This window comes from Aquarana catesbeiana, linkage group LG02, assembly GCF_042186555.1.
Source record: "Aquarana catesbeiana isolate 2022-GZ linkage group LG02, ASM4218655v1, whole genome shotgun sequence".
NCBI lineage: Eukaryota > Metazoa > Chordata > Amphibia > Anura > Ranidae > Aquarana > Aquarana catesbeiana.
In genome coordinates, this window is record NC_133325.1 from 390,195,098 (window position 1) to 390,214,973 (window position 19,876).

At 39.8% G+C, this 19,876-nt stretch overlaps 1 protein-coding gene across 1 annotated transcript in view; it reads right to left on the reverse strand.

Annotated features, from left to right (window-relative positions):
- The window catches only part of SRRM3 (serine/arginine repetitive matrix 3), a 643,608-nt gene that overhangs the window by 69,653 nt on the left and 554,079 nt on the right, over nucleotides 1-19,876 (reverse strand). The window contains exons 8-9 of the mRNA XM_073615202.1: nucleotides 16,290-16,325; nucleotides 1,819-1,869 (exon numbers count right to left, since the gene is read on the reverse strand). Coding sequence (XP_073471303.1) covers nucleotides 1,819-1,869; nucleotides 16,290-16,325 — 87 coding nt within the window. The remainder of the gene's footprint in view (nucleotides 1-1,818; nucleotides 1,870-16,289; nucleotides 16,326-19,876) is intronic.

Below are 19,876 nucleotides of genomic sequence, written 5' to 3' on the forward strand. Positions count from 1 at the left end.
AAATATATGGTCTATAGCCACTAGCGAAAAAGTACACCTCCAACATTATGCCGGAACATTTGGGTATATGATAGCCAGTCTAGCTGGGGTATAATAAATTTTATGCAAGAATTTAAAGTGGATCAGTCTATCACATGTTACGTTTAAAAAAGAGCATTAAGGGTGATTAACATTAAAATATAGTTAACATGATTTAACGGTAAGAAGGGTTCAACCCAATGTTGAATGAAGACTGTCAGGTATCCTTGATGGACTCCAAAACATGCGATGAATCACATCAAATGGTGTGCATGAAAAACAAATGATCTGCACATAGTGTGATACTGTTTGATGTTTAATGGAAAAAAAGGGGGTTTACACTTACAGCAAATCTGATAAAATAAGCTTGTAAATAAAATGGAGTACAAGCAACAATTCCAAGAGCAGTACTGACGCGTTTCGTCCCATTGGACATCATACCCGTCAGATGATGTTCTTGGAATCGTTGCTTATACTCCATTTTATTTACAAGTTTGTTTTATTGGATTTTCTGTAAGTGTAAACCCCCTTTTTTTTACTATTAAACGTCAAACAGTGAATACGTTTGAAAAACCCGCGCTATAGAGACAATTGTAAATAAAATGAAATAACATTGCAAATATGTGCTTTGGGCTGCTGCTGTAGTGCAAGGTAAAAGACCCCAAGTGATGAAAATATGAATGTTATACTCAGCGCTGCTTCAATAAACAATAAACAATGAAACAATGTATAATTAAGTGCCTACATCAGTATAATCAATAACATATTATTAACTAACAATGTAAAGTGCTCAGTGCAATTATTGTGCAAAACAAATAAAGTGCAATCATATAAAGTCCATCCATATAATCATATGGTGTGTTGAACTTGTGCAAATTATGCAGTTGGTGTAGATCTTGGTGACACTCCGTGCTCCCCTCCTGGGTCCCCACTCACCAGCAATAATCTTTAAATGCGCCTGGTATTAAGTTTGGAATGGCGTCTCCCATCAATGGCTAGGGCTGCTGGATGGTATCAGTATGTGGGTGAAAATATTACCTACACCAACTGCATAATCTGCACAAGTTTAACACACCATATGATTATATGGATGGACTTTATATGATTGCACTTTATTTGTTTTGCACAATAATTGCACTGAGCACTTTACATTGTTAGTTAATATTATGTTATTGATTATACTGATGTAGGCACTTTATTATACATTGTTTCATTGTTTATTGGAGCAGCGCTGAGTATAACATCCATATTTTCAAACATCAAACAGTATCACACTATGTGCGGATCATTTGTTTTTCATGCACACCATTTGATGTGATTCATCGCATCATGGATACCTGACAGTCTTCATTCAACATTGGGTGGAACCCCCCTTACCGTTTTTCCAGTGGTGGGAGTTCCTTTTTGAGGTCATTCCCGCAAGAGTGCCTGTTTGACCCACGTGCTATACGGTACGTGATTATCCAAGAAAGACCTTTTCATTTTATTCTGAACTCTATTCGACTTTCTATAGATGTTTATTATTCACTTAGGACTTTTATGTTTTGGTTTTATTCACATTCAGTTTTGCACTGCCTATTGTACCTTATCAGGTTCATCTGTTATTCACTTGCTCACTTAGCGCCACACTTTTGTCTTTTATTTCCATTTTGCACTGTATGTCTAGTGATGTGTTGGCTGCTTATTTTGTTCTCTATGCGCAATTTTTTTCTTTTTTAACATGATTTAACATCTGCTCAAATTAGAATTTTTATGATGAACTTTAGTTGACACCAAAATATCAGACACAACTGTACATACCTCTTCCTGTCTTTAGTTTTTTCCTTCTTTTTGTTCTTGGGGCTTCTTGATCTGCCCAGGAAGAAAACAATTAATTTTGTTAGTCCGAATCAGAAAACTTCTGAACTGGTTATGAAATGTATGTATAACGTATGTAACTTATCTTCTTTCTTCCTACCAACCCCACATAGGGGTTCTGATGCACAAAACATAATGTACAGTGCCTTGAAAAAAGTATTTACACCCCTTGAAATTCTCCACATTTTGTCATGTTACAACCTAAAACGTACATGTATTTTATTGGGATTTTATGTGATAGACCAACGCAAAGTGGCACATAATTGTTAAGCGAAAGGATAATAATAAATGGTTTTCAATTTTTTTTACAAATAAATATATGAAAAGTGTGGTGTGCATTTGTATTCAGCTTTACTCTGATACCCCCAACTAAAATCTAGTGGAACCAATTGCCTTCAGAAGTCACCTAATTAGTAAATAGATCCATCGCCCCCTGACTGACTTCGAACAACTAAGCTCTCTTCAAGAACTACCTAGACACTTGCTCTCACTTATTTACAGACTGATTCAAGCTCTTACACAGAATGACTTACCCACTTATACTAGAATGTGGTTGGCAGACCTGGGAAAGACCATCTCCAGTGCGGATTGGCAAACCGCGTTCCATTTTGCACATAAGTCTTTAATCTCTTGTTATTCACAAGAGAAGAATTTTAAGGTTATGGCAAGGTGGTATAGGGACCCCGCCACTCTACAGAAAATATTTCCTTCCACTTCACCTACCTGTTGGCGATGTTCTCCTGCAACAGGATCGTACCTTCATGTCTGGTGGGAGTGTGATCGGATCCGACCCTTCTGGAAACAGGTATCCCAGGTTTATGAAAAAATTTATGATGATCCTTTGCAATTGACCCCTGAAATAGCCCTTCTCTCTATCCTGCCTGGATTGATAGCCTCTCAAAAACGCAATCTCCTACGTTTCTTCCTGACTGCGGCTCGACAACTCATACCCCTTTTTTGGAAGACAACGACTATTCCCTCGTTAGCTCTCTGGACCTCCACTATGAATGATATTATGCGTATAGAGGACATGCTGGCGCTAGACAATGATACCTACGAGAAATTCACAATACTATGGTCGGTCTGGCGACGCTTCTCCTCCTCAGACACGCTGGTTACATTGCTCCCTGTCACCCCGTCTCCAGCTCCTTCCATAAATTTGAATGCCCTCTAATCCCTGAATTATTTTTACATTCGATGACCTAGAGTCCTTCCTCCCTGTTTCCAGCCAGCAGAACCTCTCCACCCCTCCCCTAGTCTTTACTACTATCTCCCTCCCTCCTCCCTTTCTTTTGTTTTTCCTTCTCCCCATTTATCTTCTCCTTTTTCACTTTACCCTTCTGATGTTTGACATAATCTGTTTTTATAATTCTCTATTTAATAACAATCAGCCCTGCTGTGGGCGATAGCCATTTTGCTTGCTGATTGTTCTTTTAAAATGTCATATTTTGTGTCAACTGTATTATTTTCTTGTGTTCCTTTATACCAATAAAAACATTTTCAACTCTAATTAGTAAATATAGTCCACCTGTGTGTAATCTAATCTCAGTATAAATACAACTGTTCTGTGAAGCCCTCCGAGGTTTGTTAGAGAACCTTAGTGAACAAACAGCATCATGAAGGCTAAGGAACACACCAGACAGGTCAGGGATAAAGTTGTGGAGAAGTTTAAAGCAGGGTTAGGTTATAAAAAATATCCCAAGCTTTGAACATCTCGCGGAGCACTGTTCAATATAGCATCCGAAAATGGAAAGAGTATGGCACAACTGAAAACCTACCAAGACATAGCCGTCCACCTAAACTGACAGGCTGGGCAAAGAGAGCATTAATCAGAGAAGCAGCCAAAAAGGCCCATGGTAACTCTGGGTGAGCTGCAGAGATCCACAGCTCAGGTGGTAGAATCTGTCCACAAGACAACTATTAGTCGTGCACTCCACAAATTTGGCCTTTATGGAAGAGTGGCAAGAAGAAAGCCATTGTTGAAAGAAAGCCATAAGAAGTCCCGTTTGCTGTTTGCGGGAAGCCATGTGGGGGACACAGCAAACATGCGGAAGAAGGTGCTCTGGTCAGATAAGACCAACATTTAACTGTTTTGCCTAAAAGCAAAACGCTATGTGTGGCAGAAAACTAACACTGCACATAACCCTGAACACATCATTCCCACCATGAAACATTATCATGGTAGCATCATGTTGTGGGGATGCTTTTCTTCAGCAGAGACAGGGAAGCTGGTCAGAGTTGATGGGAAGGTGGATGGAGCCAAATACAGTGCGTTCTGAGAAGAAAACTTGTTAGAGTCTGAAAAAGACTTGAAACTGGAGCAGAGGTTCACCTTCCAGCAGGACAACAACCCTAAACATACAGCCAGAGTTACAATGGAATGGTTTATCAAAGCATATTCGTGTGTTATAAGAGTGGACCTGTCAAAGTCCAGACCTAAGTCCAATTGAGAATCTGTGGCAAGACCTGCTGCTCACAGATGCTCTCCATGCAATCGAACAAGCTTGAGCAATTTTGCAAGGAAGAATGGGCACTCTCTAGATGTGCAAAGTTGGTAGAGACATCCCCAAAAAGAATTGCAGCTGTAATTGCAGCGAAAAGCGGTTCTACAAAGTATTGACTCAGGGGGGCTGAATACAAAAGCATGCCACACTTTTCACATATTTATTTGTAGAAAATTTTGAAAACCATTTGTCATTTTCCTTCCACTTCACAATTATGTGCCACTTTGTGTTGGTCTATCACATAAAATCCCAAAAAAACATATTTATGTTTTTGGTTGTAACATGACAAAATGTGGAAAGTTTCAAGGGGTGTGAATACTTTTTCAAGGCACTGTACATGCCAAAAAAAGGCTATTTACCAGACCAGATAGCCTATGTTCATCTAAAATGCAGAGTGTACTAGGGAAAATTCCATTGTTTAAGTTACCCTGAATATTTGAATTGTCATTGGGTATTTAACTGAACATAGACAGGGTGAAAATTATTTCTTTTATCAAATCAGCCTCGAAGTGTACAAGCCATAAACTAAGAAATAACACATCAGCAGATTCTGCTAGATAAACATTGAAATCTTGCATTAGGTTCAGTGCTGTCTGTGTGAGCCCCTATGGACAGAGCTTCTATCACAGTAAGGTGCTGATCATAAATAACATTAAAGCCTAAGTACAGCCAAAGTAAAACAACACAAGGGGCATAACTTACAGTCTGTAGGATGTGTCCCTTGTGCTGATGCCTTTTTTGTTAGTTGAAATGCCCCCATCTTTTCCCCCCATCAACCATGCTGTCATAATCTTCTGGTGCAGCAGGGATAATAGAACGAACAGGCTGTCATAGGCCGTCACAAGATGTACTCAAGAGAGCTCAACTATGCATGTTCTTTGCCTAACTCCACCATTCATAGAAGCCATACTTAAGCTTCTCTGAATAGAGGGGCGGACAATTGGTTTATTCATTAAAGCTGTAGTATGGTTTCTACAAATGGCAGAACTGGGCAAAAATGGCAGACACAAGCAGGCTGTCTTGATGAGAGCCTGTGATAGACTGTTGGTTCTGTTAATCCCCACCACACCAAAACGTCAAGGCAGTGGGGATGAGGAGGGCATGGATGGAGGAGAATTTCAACTGAAAGAAGAGGTGTCAGCAAAAGGGACACATCCTACTGACTGTAAGTTATGTCCCTTGTGCTGATTTTTCAGTTTTTGATTTCAGCTGCACTTAGGCTTCAATTTAAAATTAAACATATCAATAGGAAAGGAACTTAAATCATATTAGATTTCAGCACTTCCTCATTTCTCGCCTAGGCAAGAATTATGTTCTTCCCCCATCAAGCCCTGCAGCACGTCTGCACACATGGGTTTCCTCCGACCATCTGCATAGATTTCCCGCGCATGTGCAAAGACTGGATTAGTACCACCAGTTGGTTTTGGTGCCTTGTGCACTATAACGTCTTATAAAGAAAGAGATTTGACATTCTAAAGCATACAAGTCACAAGCTTTCCAAAGCTGTCATAAAATTCAACAAAAATTCAGAGGGACATGCAATAGGCTTATTGATTTTGCACAGTACCATTGGATAATGTTCTTCCTTACTGAACAATCCTAAAATAGTTACATTTTAATTTTAGAACTAAGGTACTATGCCACCGTATACTACAGTTCCATGATAAACCTATGTTGTACAGGTGGTGGGGAACCCCTACGTTTCCAGCTATATGTATTGATGGTTATAATTTATTTATGTTGTTCTTGCAAACTACTGGTGTAGAATGTTTTCATCAGTTTTCCGAAATTAAAATGAACACATTTCATTTTTTAGTCTATTGTCAGTTACAGCTACTGTCTAATCTCAGTTTACAGCACAGAAGAAGAAAGCACTTGACAGCAAAATAGCTAAGCAGTTAAGAGCGTATTTTCTTTCTTAGTCCAATCTTCAAATGAATAGTGCTATTTTGTTCTTCTTTGCAGGTGCCCTATTTTCCAATTAGAGGTAATTTTCTGTTATACTTGTTATCAGCTCCTCTGTCAATTGCTCCCACCCATTTCTCTTAAGACCATTGTTTAACCGTTATATTTGTGCTGCCTTTTCTTCCCTGTATGGTTCTTTAGTAAGTGCTGAAAACTGCAGGCAATGACCTTGGCATCATAAAATGAACAGCTACACATACAAGTGTAAAACCTATTAGCTCAACGATGCATAGACCATACAAAGAAACAAGAGGAACTATACAAACTGTCTATCTTATTATTTATTAAATAAGAATATAAAGTCATTAAATCTGTACTGCTAATTATGTTATATATAATCCACAGGAGTGACGTTTTCCATAATGTTATGAAAATTATATTTTTAATAATAATATTAATACCATAATTAACCAATCACTGATAAAGCAGAAATGATACATAAATCTACAGGTCTCTCTTTGAAATACTTTACGTTCCTACAAAGTTTTTAGATGTATCTTTTTATTGTACTTACTATTACAGTCATATGTAATTGAAAGGTGTGACCTTAGATCTGCATAGGACATCACTTAAACAAACCTTTAAATGTATTCATAAGACATCACTTAAACAAACCTTAAAATGTATTCCTATTGAACCTCATATTGACCTTTGGTTAACCCTAATCAGCCCTAATTAACTGATTTCTCTCTTTCTCCCCTTAGTTATTTTTTTCCTTTTGTTTACTTCGGTATTTTTTTACCGATAATATTTATTTTTTCATTTTCATTCATTTTGTTTGATACTTTTTTTTACTGTTCCATAACAAGAAAACGTGCCTAGCGCATTTTTTCTTTTGCAGAGGGGAATAGAGCGGGCGCATTTTCCCTTTTTCTTGCTGACCTGGCGGTGATGTGTAAAACGTCATTTCCAGGTCCCCGTGTCACTTTCTGCACTGCATTAGAACAGGTAAGGGCTTATAGAACCGTGGTGTCTCATTAATGGCTTGCCAACCAGCCGCCGCAGTTATATTGTAGCAGGTTGGCTCGGCTGCGCGAATCGCCCTGGGTGTACATCGGGCTCGTGCACGGCACCCATTGGTCAGGAGGGGAGCCAGTCAGTGGTTTTCTCCATGTCCGCTGGTCACCCGCGATAGTTCCCCGCAGAGACAAAGTGGAAATCTGCCAAAGTAAACACGGCAGATCTCCTTTCTGTCAGGGGATGACACACAGATCCTGCCTTTCTGCTATGCAGGAAGATGGATCTGTGTGTTGTCTCAGGCAGCCCATCCCCCATACAGTTAGTAAACATACCCAGGAAACACATTTAACCCCTTGATCGCCCCTGATGTTAATCCCTTCCCTGACAGTGCCACAATGTCAGTGCATATTTCTAGCACTGATCACTGTAATAATGTCACTGGTTCTCAAAAAAGTGTAAAAAATGTCAGTTAGGTGTCCGAACTGTCCGCCACAATCCCACAGTCCTGCTAAAAATCACAGATCACCGCCATTACTATTAAAAAAATAAAAATAAATAAAAATGCCATAAATCTATCCCCTATTTTGTAGATGCTATAACAATTGTGCAAACCAATCAATATAGGCTTATTGTGGGGGTTTTTTACCTAAAATATGTAGCAGAATACATACTGGCCTAGATTTTTAAAATATTTTTATTAGGTATGTTTTAAAGCAGAAAGTAAAAAATATTTTTTTGTTCATAGCGAAAAATATAAAAACTGCAGAGATCAAACACCACCAAAAGAAAGCTCTATTTGTGGGAAAAAAGGGACATACATTTTATTTGGGTACAGCATCACACAACCGCGCAATTGTCAGTTAAAGCAACACAGTACCGTATCGCAAAAAATGGCATGGTCAGGGAGTGGGTAAATCCTTCAAGGGGTGAAGTGATTAACCACTTACCAACCGGCCCATAGCCGAATGACGGCTGCAGGGCGGTTGGATAACTCCGGGAGGACGTACTATGACATCCTCCCAGAATTCCCCTCTCGCGCGCCCCCTGGGGCGCGCACCCGAACACATCCGTGACCGCCGGGTCCAGAGGACCCGGCGCATCACGGATCCCGGTAAATGGCCGCTGATCGCGGCCGTTTACCATGTGATCACGCCGTCAAATGACGGCGCGATCACATGTAAACAGACCGGCGTCATCTGATGACGCCGGTTCCTCTCCTCCCCTCCTGTGTACCGATTGGTACACTGTGGAGGAGAGGGAGATGGATGGATGGCTGCAGCACTGTGGGCTGTATGTGTAGTGCCCACAGCGCTGCACAGAGACATCCAGCCATCCATCCATGCTCAGCCATCCCTACTACTATGCAATGCTGTGCAATACTCTGCAATACCCCCACAATACTCTGCAATGCTGTGCAATACTCTGCAATGCCCCCACAATACTCTGCAATGCTGTGCAATACTCTGCAATGCCCCCACAATACTCTGCAATGCTGTGCAATACTCTGCAATGCCCCCACAATACTCTGCAATGCTGTGCAATACTCTGCAATACCCCCACAATACTCTGCAATGCTGTGCAATACTCTGCAATGCCCCCACAATACTCTGCAATGCTGTGCAATACTCTGCAATGCCCCCACAATACTCTGCAATGCCCCCACAATACTCTGCAATGCCCCCACAATACTCTGCAATGCTGTGCAATACTCTGCAATGCTGTGCAATACTCTGCAATGCTGTGCAATACTCTGCAATGCCCCCACAATACTCTGCAATGCCCCCACAATACTCTGCAATGCCCCCACAATACTCTGCAATGCTGTGCAATACTCTGCAATGCCCCCACAATACTCTGCAATGCCCCCACAATACTCTGCAATGCCCCCGCCATACTCTGCAATGCCCCCGCCATACTCTGCCATGCCCCCGCCATACTCTGCCATGCCCCCGCCATACCTCCGCCATACCCCGCCATACTCCGCCATACCCCGCCATACTCTGCAATACCCCGCCATACTCCGCAATACCCCGCCATACCCTGCCATGCTGAGCCATGCTCGGCTGTACTCGGCCTCTGTATGTGGCCAGGCTGTGGAAGTCTCACACATGTGGTATCGCCGTACTCAGGAGGAGCAGGAGAATCTATTTTGGGGTGTCATTTTTGGTATGTACATGTTATGTGGTAGAAATATTGTATAAATGGACAACTTTGTGTTAAAAAAAAAAAAGCGTTTTAACCACTTCCCGCCCGCCGGCCGTCATACAACGTCCTTGACTTTGTGCAGGGATATCTGAATGATGGTTGCAGCTACAGGCATCATTCAGATATCAGCTTTTTCAGCCGGCGATTCCCTACACCATGAGAATGATCATAGCAGCTGTTCCACTGCTTGATCGTTCTTACGGGAGGCGAGAGGGGATGTACCCCCCTCCCGCGCTTCTACCGACTCACCGCTACGATCGAAGCCAGGATCGTTTTTTTTTTTTTTTTATTTCAGGCTTCCCAGCCTAGAGGTGAGATGTGGGGTCTTATTGACCCCATATCTCACTGTAAAGAGGACCTGTCATGCCATATTCCTATTACAAGGATGTTTATATTCCTTGTAATAGGAATAAAAGTGGTCCAAAATTTTTTTTTTGGGAAAAAAGTGTCAAACTAAAATAAATAAAGTAAAATGAACAATAAAAAAAAATAAAAAAATTTTAAAGCGCCCCTGTCCCTGTGTGCTCGCATGCAGAAGCGAACGCATACGTAAGTCCCGCCCACATATGAAAACGGTGTTCAAACCACACATGTGAGGTATCGCTGCGATCGGTAGAGCGAGAGCAATAATTCTGGCCCTAGACCTCCTCTGTAACTCAAAACATGTAACCAGTAAAAAATTTTAAAGCGTCGCCTATGGGGATTTTTGAGTAGCAAAGTTTGGCGCGTTTTTGTAAAGCACAAAACAGTTTTTTTTCCAAAAAAAAACGCGTTAAAAAAATTGCTGCGCAAATACCGTGCGAGATAAAAAGTTGCAACGACCGCCATTGTATTCTCTAGGGTCTTTGCTAAAAAAACATATATAATGTTTTGGGGTTCTATGTAATTTTCTAGCTAATAAATGATGATTTTTACATGTAGGAGAGAAATGTCAGAATTGGCCTGGGTGCTCCAGAACGCCTGAAGGTGCTCCCCTGCATGTTGGGCCTCTGTATGTGGCCACGCTGTGTAAAAGTCTCACACATGTGGTATCGCCATACTCGGGAGTAATAGCAGAATGTGTTTTGGGGTGTAATTTGTGGTATGCATATGCTGTGTGTGAGAAATAACCTGCTAATATGACAATTTTGTGGGAAAAAAAAAAGTAAAAAAAAAACCTTGATTTTGCAAAGAATTGTGGGAAAAAATGACAACTTCCAAAAACTCACCATGCATCTTTCTAAATACCTTGGAATGTCTTCTTTCCAAAAAGGGGTCATTTGGGGGGTATTTGTACTTTTCTGGAATGTTAGGGTCTCAAGAATTTAGATAGGCCGTCAGTACTTCAGGTGTGATCAATTTTCAGATATTCGCACCATAGCTTTTGGACTCTATAACTTTCACAAAGACCAAATAATATCCACTGATTTGGGTTAATTTTACCAAAGATATGTAGCGGTATAAATTTTGGCCAAAATATATGAAGAAAAATTACTAATTTGCAAAATATTATAACAGAAATGAAGAAAAATGTATTTATTTACAGATTTTTCGGTCTTTTTTCTTTTACGGCGCAAAAAATAAAGAACCTAGCGGTGATTAAATACCACCAAAAGAAAGCTCCATTTGTGTGAAAAAAAAGGACAAAAATTTCATATAGATACAGTGTTGCATGACTGAGTAATTGTCATTCAAAATGTGAGAGCACCAAAAGCTGAAAATTGGTCTGGTTAGGAAGGGGGTTTAAGTGCCCAGTTGTCAAGTGGTTAAAGAAAACCTGTCACCAAAAAAATCATCACATAGAGGATTTTTTGCCCCCTATGTGATAAAAAAAATGTAAAAAATTGAAAAAAATAAAGTTACACCCAAGCAAATAAACCCCCCCAAAATGTTTTTAGAAGGCCCCCCCACCCCCACATACATGTACGTACAAACATCAATACATGCGTCAGGGGTGCCTACGCACGAAAATGTTGATAGCTATACACGTTACATATTGCCACACACGCCAGAGTGAAAGCAATAATTCGAGCTCCTGCATAACACTAAACTTAGGACCTGTAGGGGATTTTAAAGCTTTGCCTATGAAAAATATAGGGTAACAAAGTTTGTTGCCATTTTACGGACACACGCAATTTTAAGCCTTGGCATGTTGAGTATCTATTTACTCAGCACATTCTCATCTTTTATATTTTACCAAAGTTTTGGTAATTTATTGTGTTTGTTTGCCCTGATATTAACTTAAATGTATTTTTAATTAAATGTCCCATTTCCTAGACCTTTGCTTTAATATGGTGTAACATAAAAAATTCAGGTAGGATTTTTTAAATGTGGCAAATGCCTGACATGTAGAACATGTAAAGGAGGAAAGAAGAAAACCACACATTTCCAATCTAAAACCACTGGACAGATATATGAAATATCTAAGTTCATCACATGTGGCACCACACATGTTACATACCTTTTAACCATTTTAGAAGATTCCACAATAGGGATCCTTCTATATTATTTTTTTGTGGTATTGATAGAGTAGAGAGGCACTGGAGGGCCACCAATTTGAAACAGGCTATTTCACAAAATGAAACTCAATGGATATACCAATTATAGTCATCAACACTGAAAGGGTTAAATGTGGACGTAGATGTTGTTTTATAAGTAATTATTCATTTTGATATACTTTGAAATATTCTATTTTAATTTTATTTTTATATTTATTTTTAATGTTGACCAATCTATATATGCTTGCTAATCTATATTGGAATATAATTGCTGCCATTAGGAATATTTTGTAATCATTTTTGATAAGGGATCATCAAGGAGATTGACATGTAGAGTACAACACTGTATTTATTGATTGCATAGTCCCAATTAGGGAGTTTTTTCAGATACTGCCGCTCACATCAGATTAGACAATATGTGTAGACAATACAAAATAACCGATAGACATAATACAGGTATATTGAAAAGGAAATGTGTTGTGTAGATGTTGTAATTAAGTACAATATACACACAAGGACGGTATTGAGTATTAGAATTGTGGCATCCACATTTCCTGTGAACACAGGAAGTGATCACATATAAGGTAGTTACAACAGTGGGTGTAATGTCTCAAATGAGTACCAAGACTTAGTGGGATGTAGTGAGATCTAACAGGAAGCCACCAAATACAATAGGCAAACCTTCTGACTGAGTCTATAGGAGTACCAAGATGGCGGTAACAACACTTCTGGTTCTGGCGGAAACAGGAAGTGATTGAAATTTTACTGCATACTTATTGAGAGTAGTAGGAGTTACCGGGTGTAGGTGGGACTTAACACATATAAGGCAACTAGTCATGGGTGCCATTAGCTTCTGAAGACACCCGGTGGGAGGGGCGAAACGCGCCAAGCTGAGGAGACCTAGTGACGTTTATTTGCACACCAAGGTGGAGTTTTTTTTGCACAGTTTTAAAAATTTTATGTAAGTGTAATGATTTTGGATTTTTATGAATAAAATAAGCAATATTACATTATGTATCCTTTTCTCTTCATTGCCACACGCCTAATATGGATATCTGATCACCGGGAAAGTTGGGAAGGTGATAATTATATCTGGATATAGGATATACCTGATGGCTTTAATATATTGGTGGAAGTAAGGTGATATTTTCACCCACATACTGATCACATCCATCAGCCCGAGCCATTGACGGGAGACACCATTCCAAACTTAATACCAGGTGCATTTAAAGATTATTGCTGGTGAGTGGGGACCCAGGAGGGGAGCACGGAGTGTCATCAAGATCTACATTGACTGCATAATTTGCACAAGTTCAACACAACATATGATTATATGGATGGACTCTATATGATTGCACTTTAATTGCACTGAACACTTTATATTGTTAATTAATACTATGTCATTGATTATACTGATGTAGTCACTTTATTACTATTATTATTATTAATATATATTGGTCTATTGTTTATTGGAGCAGCGCTGAGTTTAAAGTGGAGGGCCACCCTAAAAAAAAAAATTGCACCAAAAATCTGCAAAAAATAAAAAAAAAATATGTGAAAAAAAAAATTACTTACCTGAAACCCTTGTTGCTAGGCAGTCTTCCTAATCTGCCTCTTCCTATTCCGCGGCGTGTCCTGCTCCTCGGTGAGTGGCCCCGTTGCCTTCTGGGAACTGTGTGTGTTCCCAGAAAACCACGGGGCCATTCACAGAGCGCCGCTCGCGTGTGCGCAGTAGGAGACTGGCAGTGAAGCCGCAAGGCTCCACTGTCTGTTTCCCTTAGTTAGGATGGCAGTGCCAGGACCCGAGAGCCGAGGGACGGGTCGGCCTCGGCGGCTGACATCGCGGGCACCCAGGACAGGCAAGTCTACTTATTTAAAGTCAGCATCTACATTGTTTGTAGCTGCTGACTTTAAAAAAAAATTTTCGCGGCCGGAACCCCGCTTTAACATCTATATTTTCTTAAAATATTGAAACTACCACCGTTTTATGCTCTAGGCCAAGGTTTCTCAACCAGGGTTCCTCCAGAGGTTGCTAGGGTTTCCTTGAGCAGTGAGAAATGTCTACCTCTCACATAAGTTCCCACTGACATCATTGATCTTTTTAGCTATCTGTAAGGGGGTAATTCTTCCCAATGACCACAAGAGTAAGGCGCATTCTTCCCACTGACCGTTACACTAATATATTATGAGTTGTAGTTATAGTAATTTTTAGAAGGGGTTCCCTGAGACCGGAAAGTTATTTCAAGGGTTCTTCTGTGTTGAAGAGGTTGAGAAAAGCTGCTCTAGGCTTTCTGCTTTTAGAATACATATAATATTTTGGGGGTTTTATGCAATCTTCAGGGCTAAAATTATTTTTTTAAACATGTGTGCAAAAAACAAAAAAACGGCTCGGTCATGCACAAGGGTTAACTGCAAATATAACCATCTGAATCAAGTAATCCTACTAACATCCTTGGTATATGGATGTCAATATAAACATGTACCTATATAAAATGCTGGTGCAGTTTTCCTTCAACTTTTCAAATGTTTTTGGGATTAAACATTGGATGAAAGCGATTGCAGTTATTAGAAAATTCCCCTGCGTATGGTCAGCATTTGTCAGCATCAAGTGTGAATGATGCTGATCAAATCAAGTTGTGCTTCTAGATTATTTGTTGTCACTGGCCATAAGGAACGTAACAAACAGGCCAGTCATACAGTACATGCTCATGTTTTTTCTGGTGCTTCCTGAGTGGCCAAGTATTCAATGAATTGCATAACATTTTCTTATAGTGGAAATACACTTTAAGGCCAGAAAACAACATACACAACCGTTTAACATACCACAAAACATACATGTGAAAATAAGTTTTGTGTATTGTGATGCACTTAAAAGAAAAGGTTGGGCACATTTCTCATAATGTGAGGCTTGTTAAGGACCGATAAGAATGAATGGGCACAGGTACCATAATGCATGTTGAAGAACAAAGAAGGTACATGTCTAAAGCAGCCCATAGATGAGTAATTTTTTTATTGTTCGACTTGATTCGCCATCCACATATTTGAGGTGGATGGGGGAACCCTCCCTGCTAAGCCTTTGTATTCTGACAGAGGGGAGACTTCCCCGCCCACAGGATACACAGATCAGTACTGCCAGCTTTAGCCTGCAGCGCCGAGTGAGTGGGAAAAACCTGACAGGGTGGTTGTACAGAAGTCAATCAGTGGATCGACTTCAACCAAAGTGCCCATACATAGATTGAAATGGCTTAAGTGTAAAAGGGCTCACTGTACATCCTCACTTGGTTTTGTTCAGTAGATACTAAGACATTGTGTAATTGCGTGATTAGTCCATCATGAACGCTGCTGCCAGGCTCATCCACCTCACAAACCGCTCAGCGTCTGCGACACCCCTCTGCCAATCCCTCCATTGGCTGCCACTCAGTCACCGAATTAAATTCAAGATACTAACTATAACTTACAAAGCCATGCACAACCTGGCCCCAAGCTTCATCTCTAACCTAGTCACAAAATACCAACCTAATCGTTCTCTTCGCTCCTCCCAAGACTTCCTGCTCTCAAACTTCCTTGTTGCCTCATCCCATGCTCGCCTTCAGGACTTCTCCAGAGCCTCTCCCATCCTCTGGAATGCTCTACCCCAAGCCGTCCGATTTTCTCCTACTTTATCCACTTTCAGACGATCCCTGAAAACTCATCTCTTCAGAGAAGCCTATCTGGCCCCCACCTAACAACTGTACATTTATCTTCTCAATCAGCACATCACCCACAGTTAATACCTCTTGTATCTCTTGACCTTCCCTCTTAGATTGTAAGCTCTAAGGAGCAGGGCCCTCTGATTCCTACTGTATTAAAGTGTATTGTATTTGTACTGTCTACCCTCAAGTTGTAAATCGCTACGTAAACTGTTGGCGCGATATAAATCCTGTATAATAATAATAAATAGTTCCAACATTTAATTCAATTTGAAGCATTGTTTGACTAATGATTAAACTCCTAGTAGAGAACATTGCTAGGGATGCCTGTAAGTTGACCTCAAGGTATTTGTAGTGTTCTGTGAATATTAGTGTGCTGGTTATAGGAGCAAAGGGACAGGAATTCTGGAAATCCCACATGATGTTCTCTTATGGTTTGGTAAATTTTGACAGTTTCACAAGATCAAGGTTGGCAGCAGGCTGAAACATAGAGATGATTTCTAAAACATTAAAACAGATTGTGTACGATTATATACCTTATATCATGTTATTACTGGAGACTGGACCTTTCTTTTAATGAGTATTAAGACTGCCTTGTACCCTTAATTTCTTACCTGTGTCTTCGCTTCTTCCTTGACCCTGAATTTGACCTTTATAAAAGAAAAGAAAAAAAAAAAAACTTTTAAAAAGATTTATGTTATGATACATGGTCTTTTTTTCATTTTGGACTTTATATACAATGTATGAAAGGTTGTAAATAATAACATTTACTGAATCATGGTACAATATACATGCTCAACAAATAAAGAAAACCATTAGGAAAAGAAGTTAATTTTCCACTGAAAAGTGATCATTTGTTATCCTGTACAAATAAGTCTTATTAGGACATTCCTGGAAAAATAGCGATATCTTGGCCTTACACTTCAAGAAAATATGTCCCCTTTTCTAACAACAAGAAGCAGGTCAACTAGGCCTAATGATCTTATTATACAGAATTTGATAGTCCTGTTCATTTACCCAGCACAAACTACAAAGGTTATGTTACATCTGCTATGCCCGTCTGATACTGGATGTTTAACAAATATATTTTTCCATCTTCTAAAGTAATAAGCAACACAATGTAATTTAAGTAGAAAACTGAGCTATACACAGCAACTACAATTTTGCAGAAGGCTACCATGGAAGAACTGATGAAAGTCCCTTTATTGCAGTGGTAGCGCAAAATGAAATTATTTTTTTATAAACTGTCCCTGCCCACATCTTTAATATCTTTTCAAACTCTACACAACCAACGCAAATTATCCAACTACAGTCCAGACCTCACTTCTAAACTATATAACTACACCTACTAATTAACACCATTATACCACTGTCTGCACACACCAATCAATGGACGACAGACTACAGTGTCTCCATTGAGACAGATTATTGGAAAGAGATTTGGTCCTCCTCCCAAAAATATTAACACAAGAAACAAACTCTAAAGTACTGACTCACCTGACTCACTGGTACATAGTCCCAGTTAGAATTGCAAAATGTGCACCAAATTATTCCCCAATGTGCTTTCAAGGTTGTGGAGACCTATGCACATTTGGTGGGCATGTCCAGTGGAAACCAAATTTTGGCCCTCTACAGTATTTACTGCATATTTTCAAGCCTCTTCCAGACCACACTATCGCCTGACCCACTTATAGCTTTCATCAATAAACATCAATTAGAGACAATACTGGACCCTACTCAGTACTCTATCAAACATTTAGGCCGGGGTCACACCTATGCGAATTGGATGCGGGTTTCCCCGCATCTAATTTGCATTGCAGGAGAATGTGACCAGCTCCCCATGGAAGTGGTTCACATATCTCCCTTGTGGCTTCGGAGTGCACTGCACGTCTTCGGCTTCGTTTCAGGACCAAACTCAGGCATAGATTCAGCCCTGATTCCTCCCTGAAACAGAGAACTGGGATGCACAGCGCTCCTGTGTGATCCGCAGCCGGTTCCAGTGTGAACCGAGCCTTAAGAAGACCAGATTTTAGTATGATTACAAAGTTGAAAACTACTGTTTGGAATTGATATCACTGAAGCACTGTATTGCACACTTGAAATGTCAACCTCCTCCTTGATATTTTATACATTTGTCATATTGTACATATGTAACAAACATATTGTATCATTTTTTTTAATAAAAATATTAAAAAAGAAAAGTATTTTTTTTTAATGAAATTTTCTTATTTTTATAAACGTGCTATTATTTTTGGTGTTGTATTAAAAATAGAGATTTGCAGATTGGCCACTAGTGGAAGCTCCCTGTCTTCTTTTTAGGAGCTGAGGTATAAGTTCATATGGAGTGCATGGCTTTCTATGAATTAACTGACTCTTGCACTTTGAGAAGGAGCAGTAAAGCATGACCATTATGTAGCACTGCAAAGCAGGAAGAAGAGACCATGTCACTGCTGAAATTGGAATCTGAATGCATGTCGAACAGTATTCAAAAAGTCACTAATTTGAGCATGTTAAGATTTTGAAGCTATTTCCTGAGCAGATGAGACAAAGTCCCTATGCTTCATACAGTGCATTCAGCAACAGACTTCATTACATTTCCATGTCAAGCCATTTTACTGCAGTGACACCTAAAACAACAGAATTTTGTGTTTGCATAATTTGCATACCTCATATAAAACTTACACATATACCTGTGACTGAATGCAATTTTTACTTCTTCAAATCTGGCCATTTCAGCAGTTAAAAGATAATAAGACCATTTCAGGGCTTTATAATTATCCATCTAACAGACTCACTTTACAGCCAGCCATTATACACCCTGATTGTAAAAATTATGTAGTTTGAGGGACAACCTAGAAAATTTGTTTTGATTTGCACAAAGTTAGGCAGGCCCCAGCAGTAAATACAGTAATTGTTGCTACATCTAGAGGGAATTCTGTAATCAAATCAGATAAATAGGTATCTTATGATACTCATAATTATTTGTCAACTGCTTGGCCTTTAGAGCTGGCAGCGTATTCCACAGGTGAACAAGCTTTATACCAGGTTGACTTCACCTGTACCACATCACTATCTTTCTCCAGAGCACACTGCTTCCTCCTTTTGGAAACACTGCAGCAATTGCCATGTACAGACCCAACTGATGGAGCAAGGATTTGTTATGAAAACATACCTATTATGCTGCGTACACATGAGCGGACTTTTCGACCGGACTGGTCCGACGGACCGAGTCCGGCGGACAATTCAACCGTGTGTGGGCTTCATCGGACCTGCAGCTGACTTTTTCGGTCGAAAATCTGACGAACTTTAGATTTGGAACATGTTTCAAATCTTTACGTCAGAACTCTGCCAGTCCCAGTTCCTATGGAAAAGTCCACTCGTCTGTATGCTAGTCCGATGGACGAAAACCGACGCTAGGGCAGCTATTGGCTACTGGCTATCAACTTCCTTGTTTTAGTCCGGTCGTACGTCATCACGTACGAGTCCGTCAGACTTTGGTGTGATCGTGTGTAGGCAAGTCCATTTGTTCGGAAAGTCCATCGGACAGACCGTCGGACCAGTCCGGTCGAAAAGTCTGCTCGTGTGTACGCGGCATAATAGTTTGAAGTACAGTAAACAGCATACTTGCCCACTATGGCAGGGCTGTATTTGTAAACAAACAGAACACTTATGCCTTGACTAATAGTGGCCACATGTGCTTCAATAAATGATCAATTTTACGATTGATCTTTTACTATAGGAATAATTGATCTATAGTCTTCAATCCATTGGATTCGTATGACACACCCAGCAAAGTGCATTTTCATCCATAATTAGGATATGACCATAACTTACAATCATAAACTATCAATTGCCTCCCTGTTTCCACCATGCAATCTCGTAATCTGATCGATCAAAATACAATGGCATCCATGAACAAAGTATCTCAGTGCTGCCAGTCAATGCAAAATGATCAATAATATTTCGCCCTGGTCAATCAACTCAACTTGATCAAAGTTGATAAAAATCAAGTCTAAATTGATTGAAAGAGAAGTAATGGCTATTCGATTGTTTGCGGATTCAATCATTTTGGTCAAATCACACATCGATCAGATAAAAGAATCGAAGCCTGAAAGGACCATCATAAGTCATATTTATATAAACTACTAGAAATTACCAACAGTGGGAAAATAACTTCTCTGCTAGGTATGGTTTAGCTTAG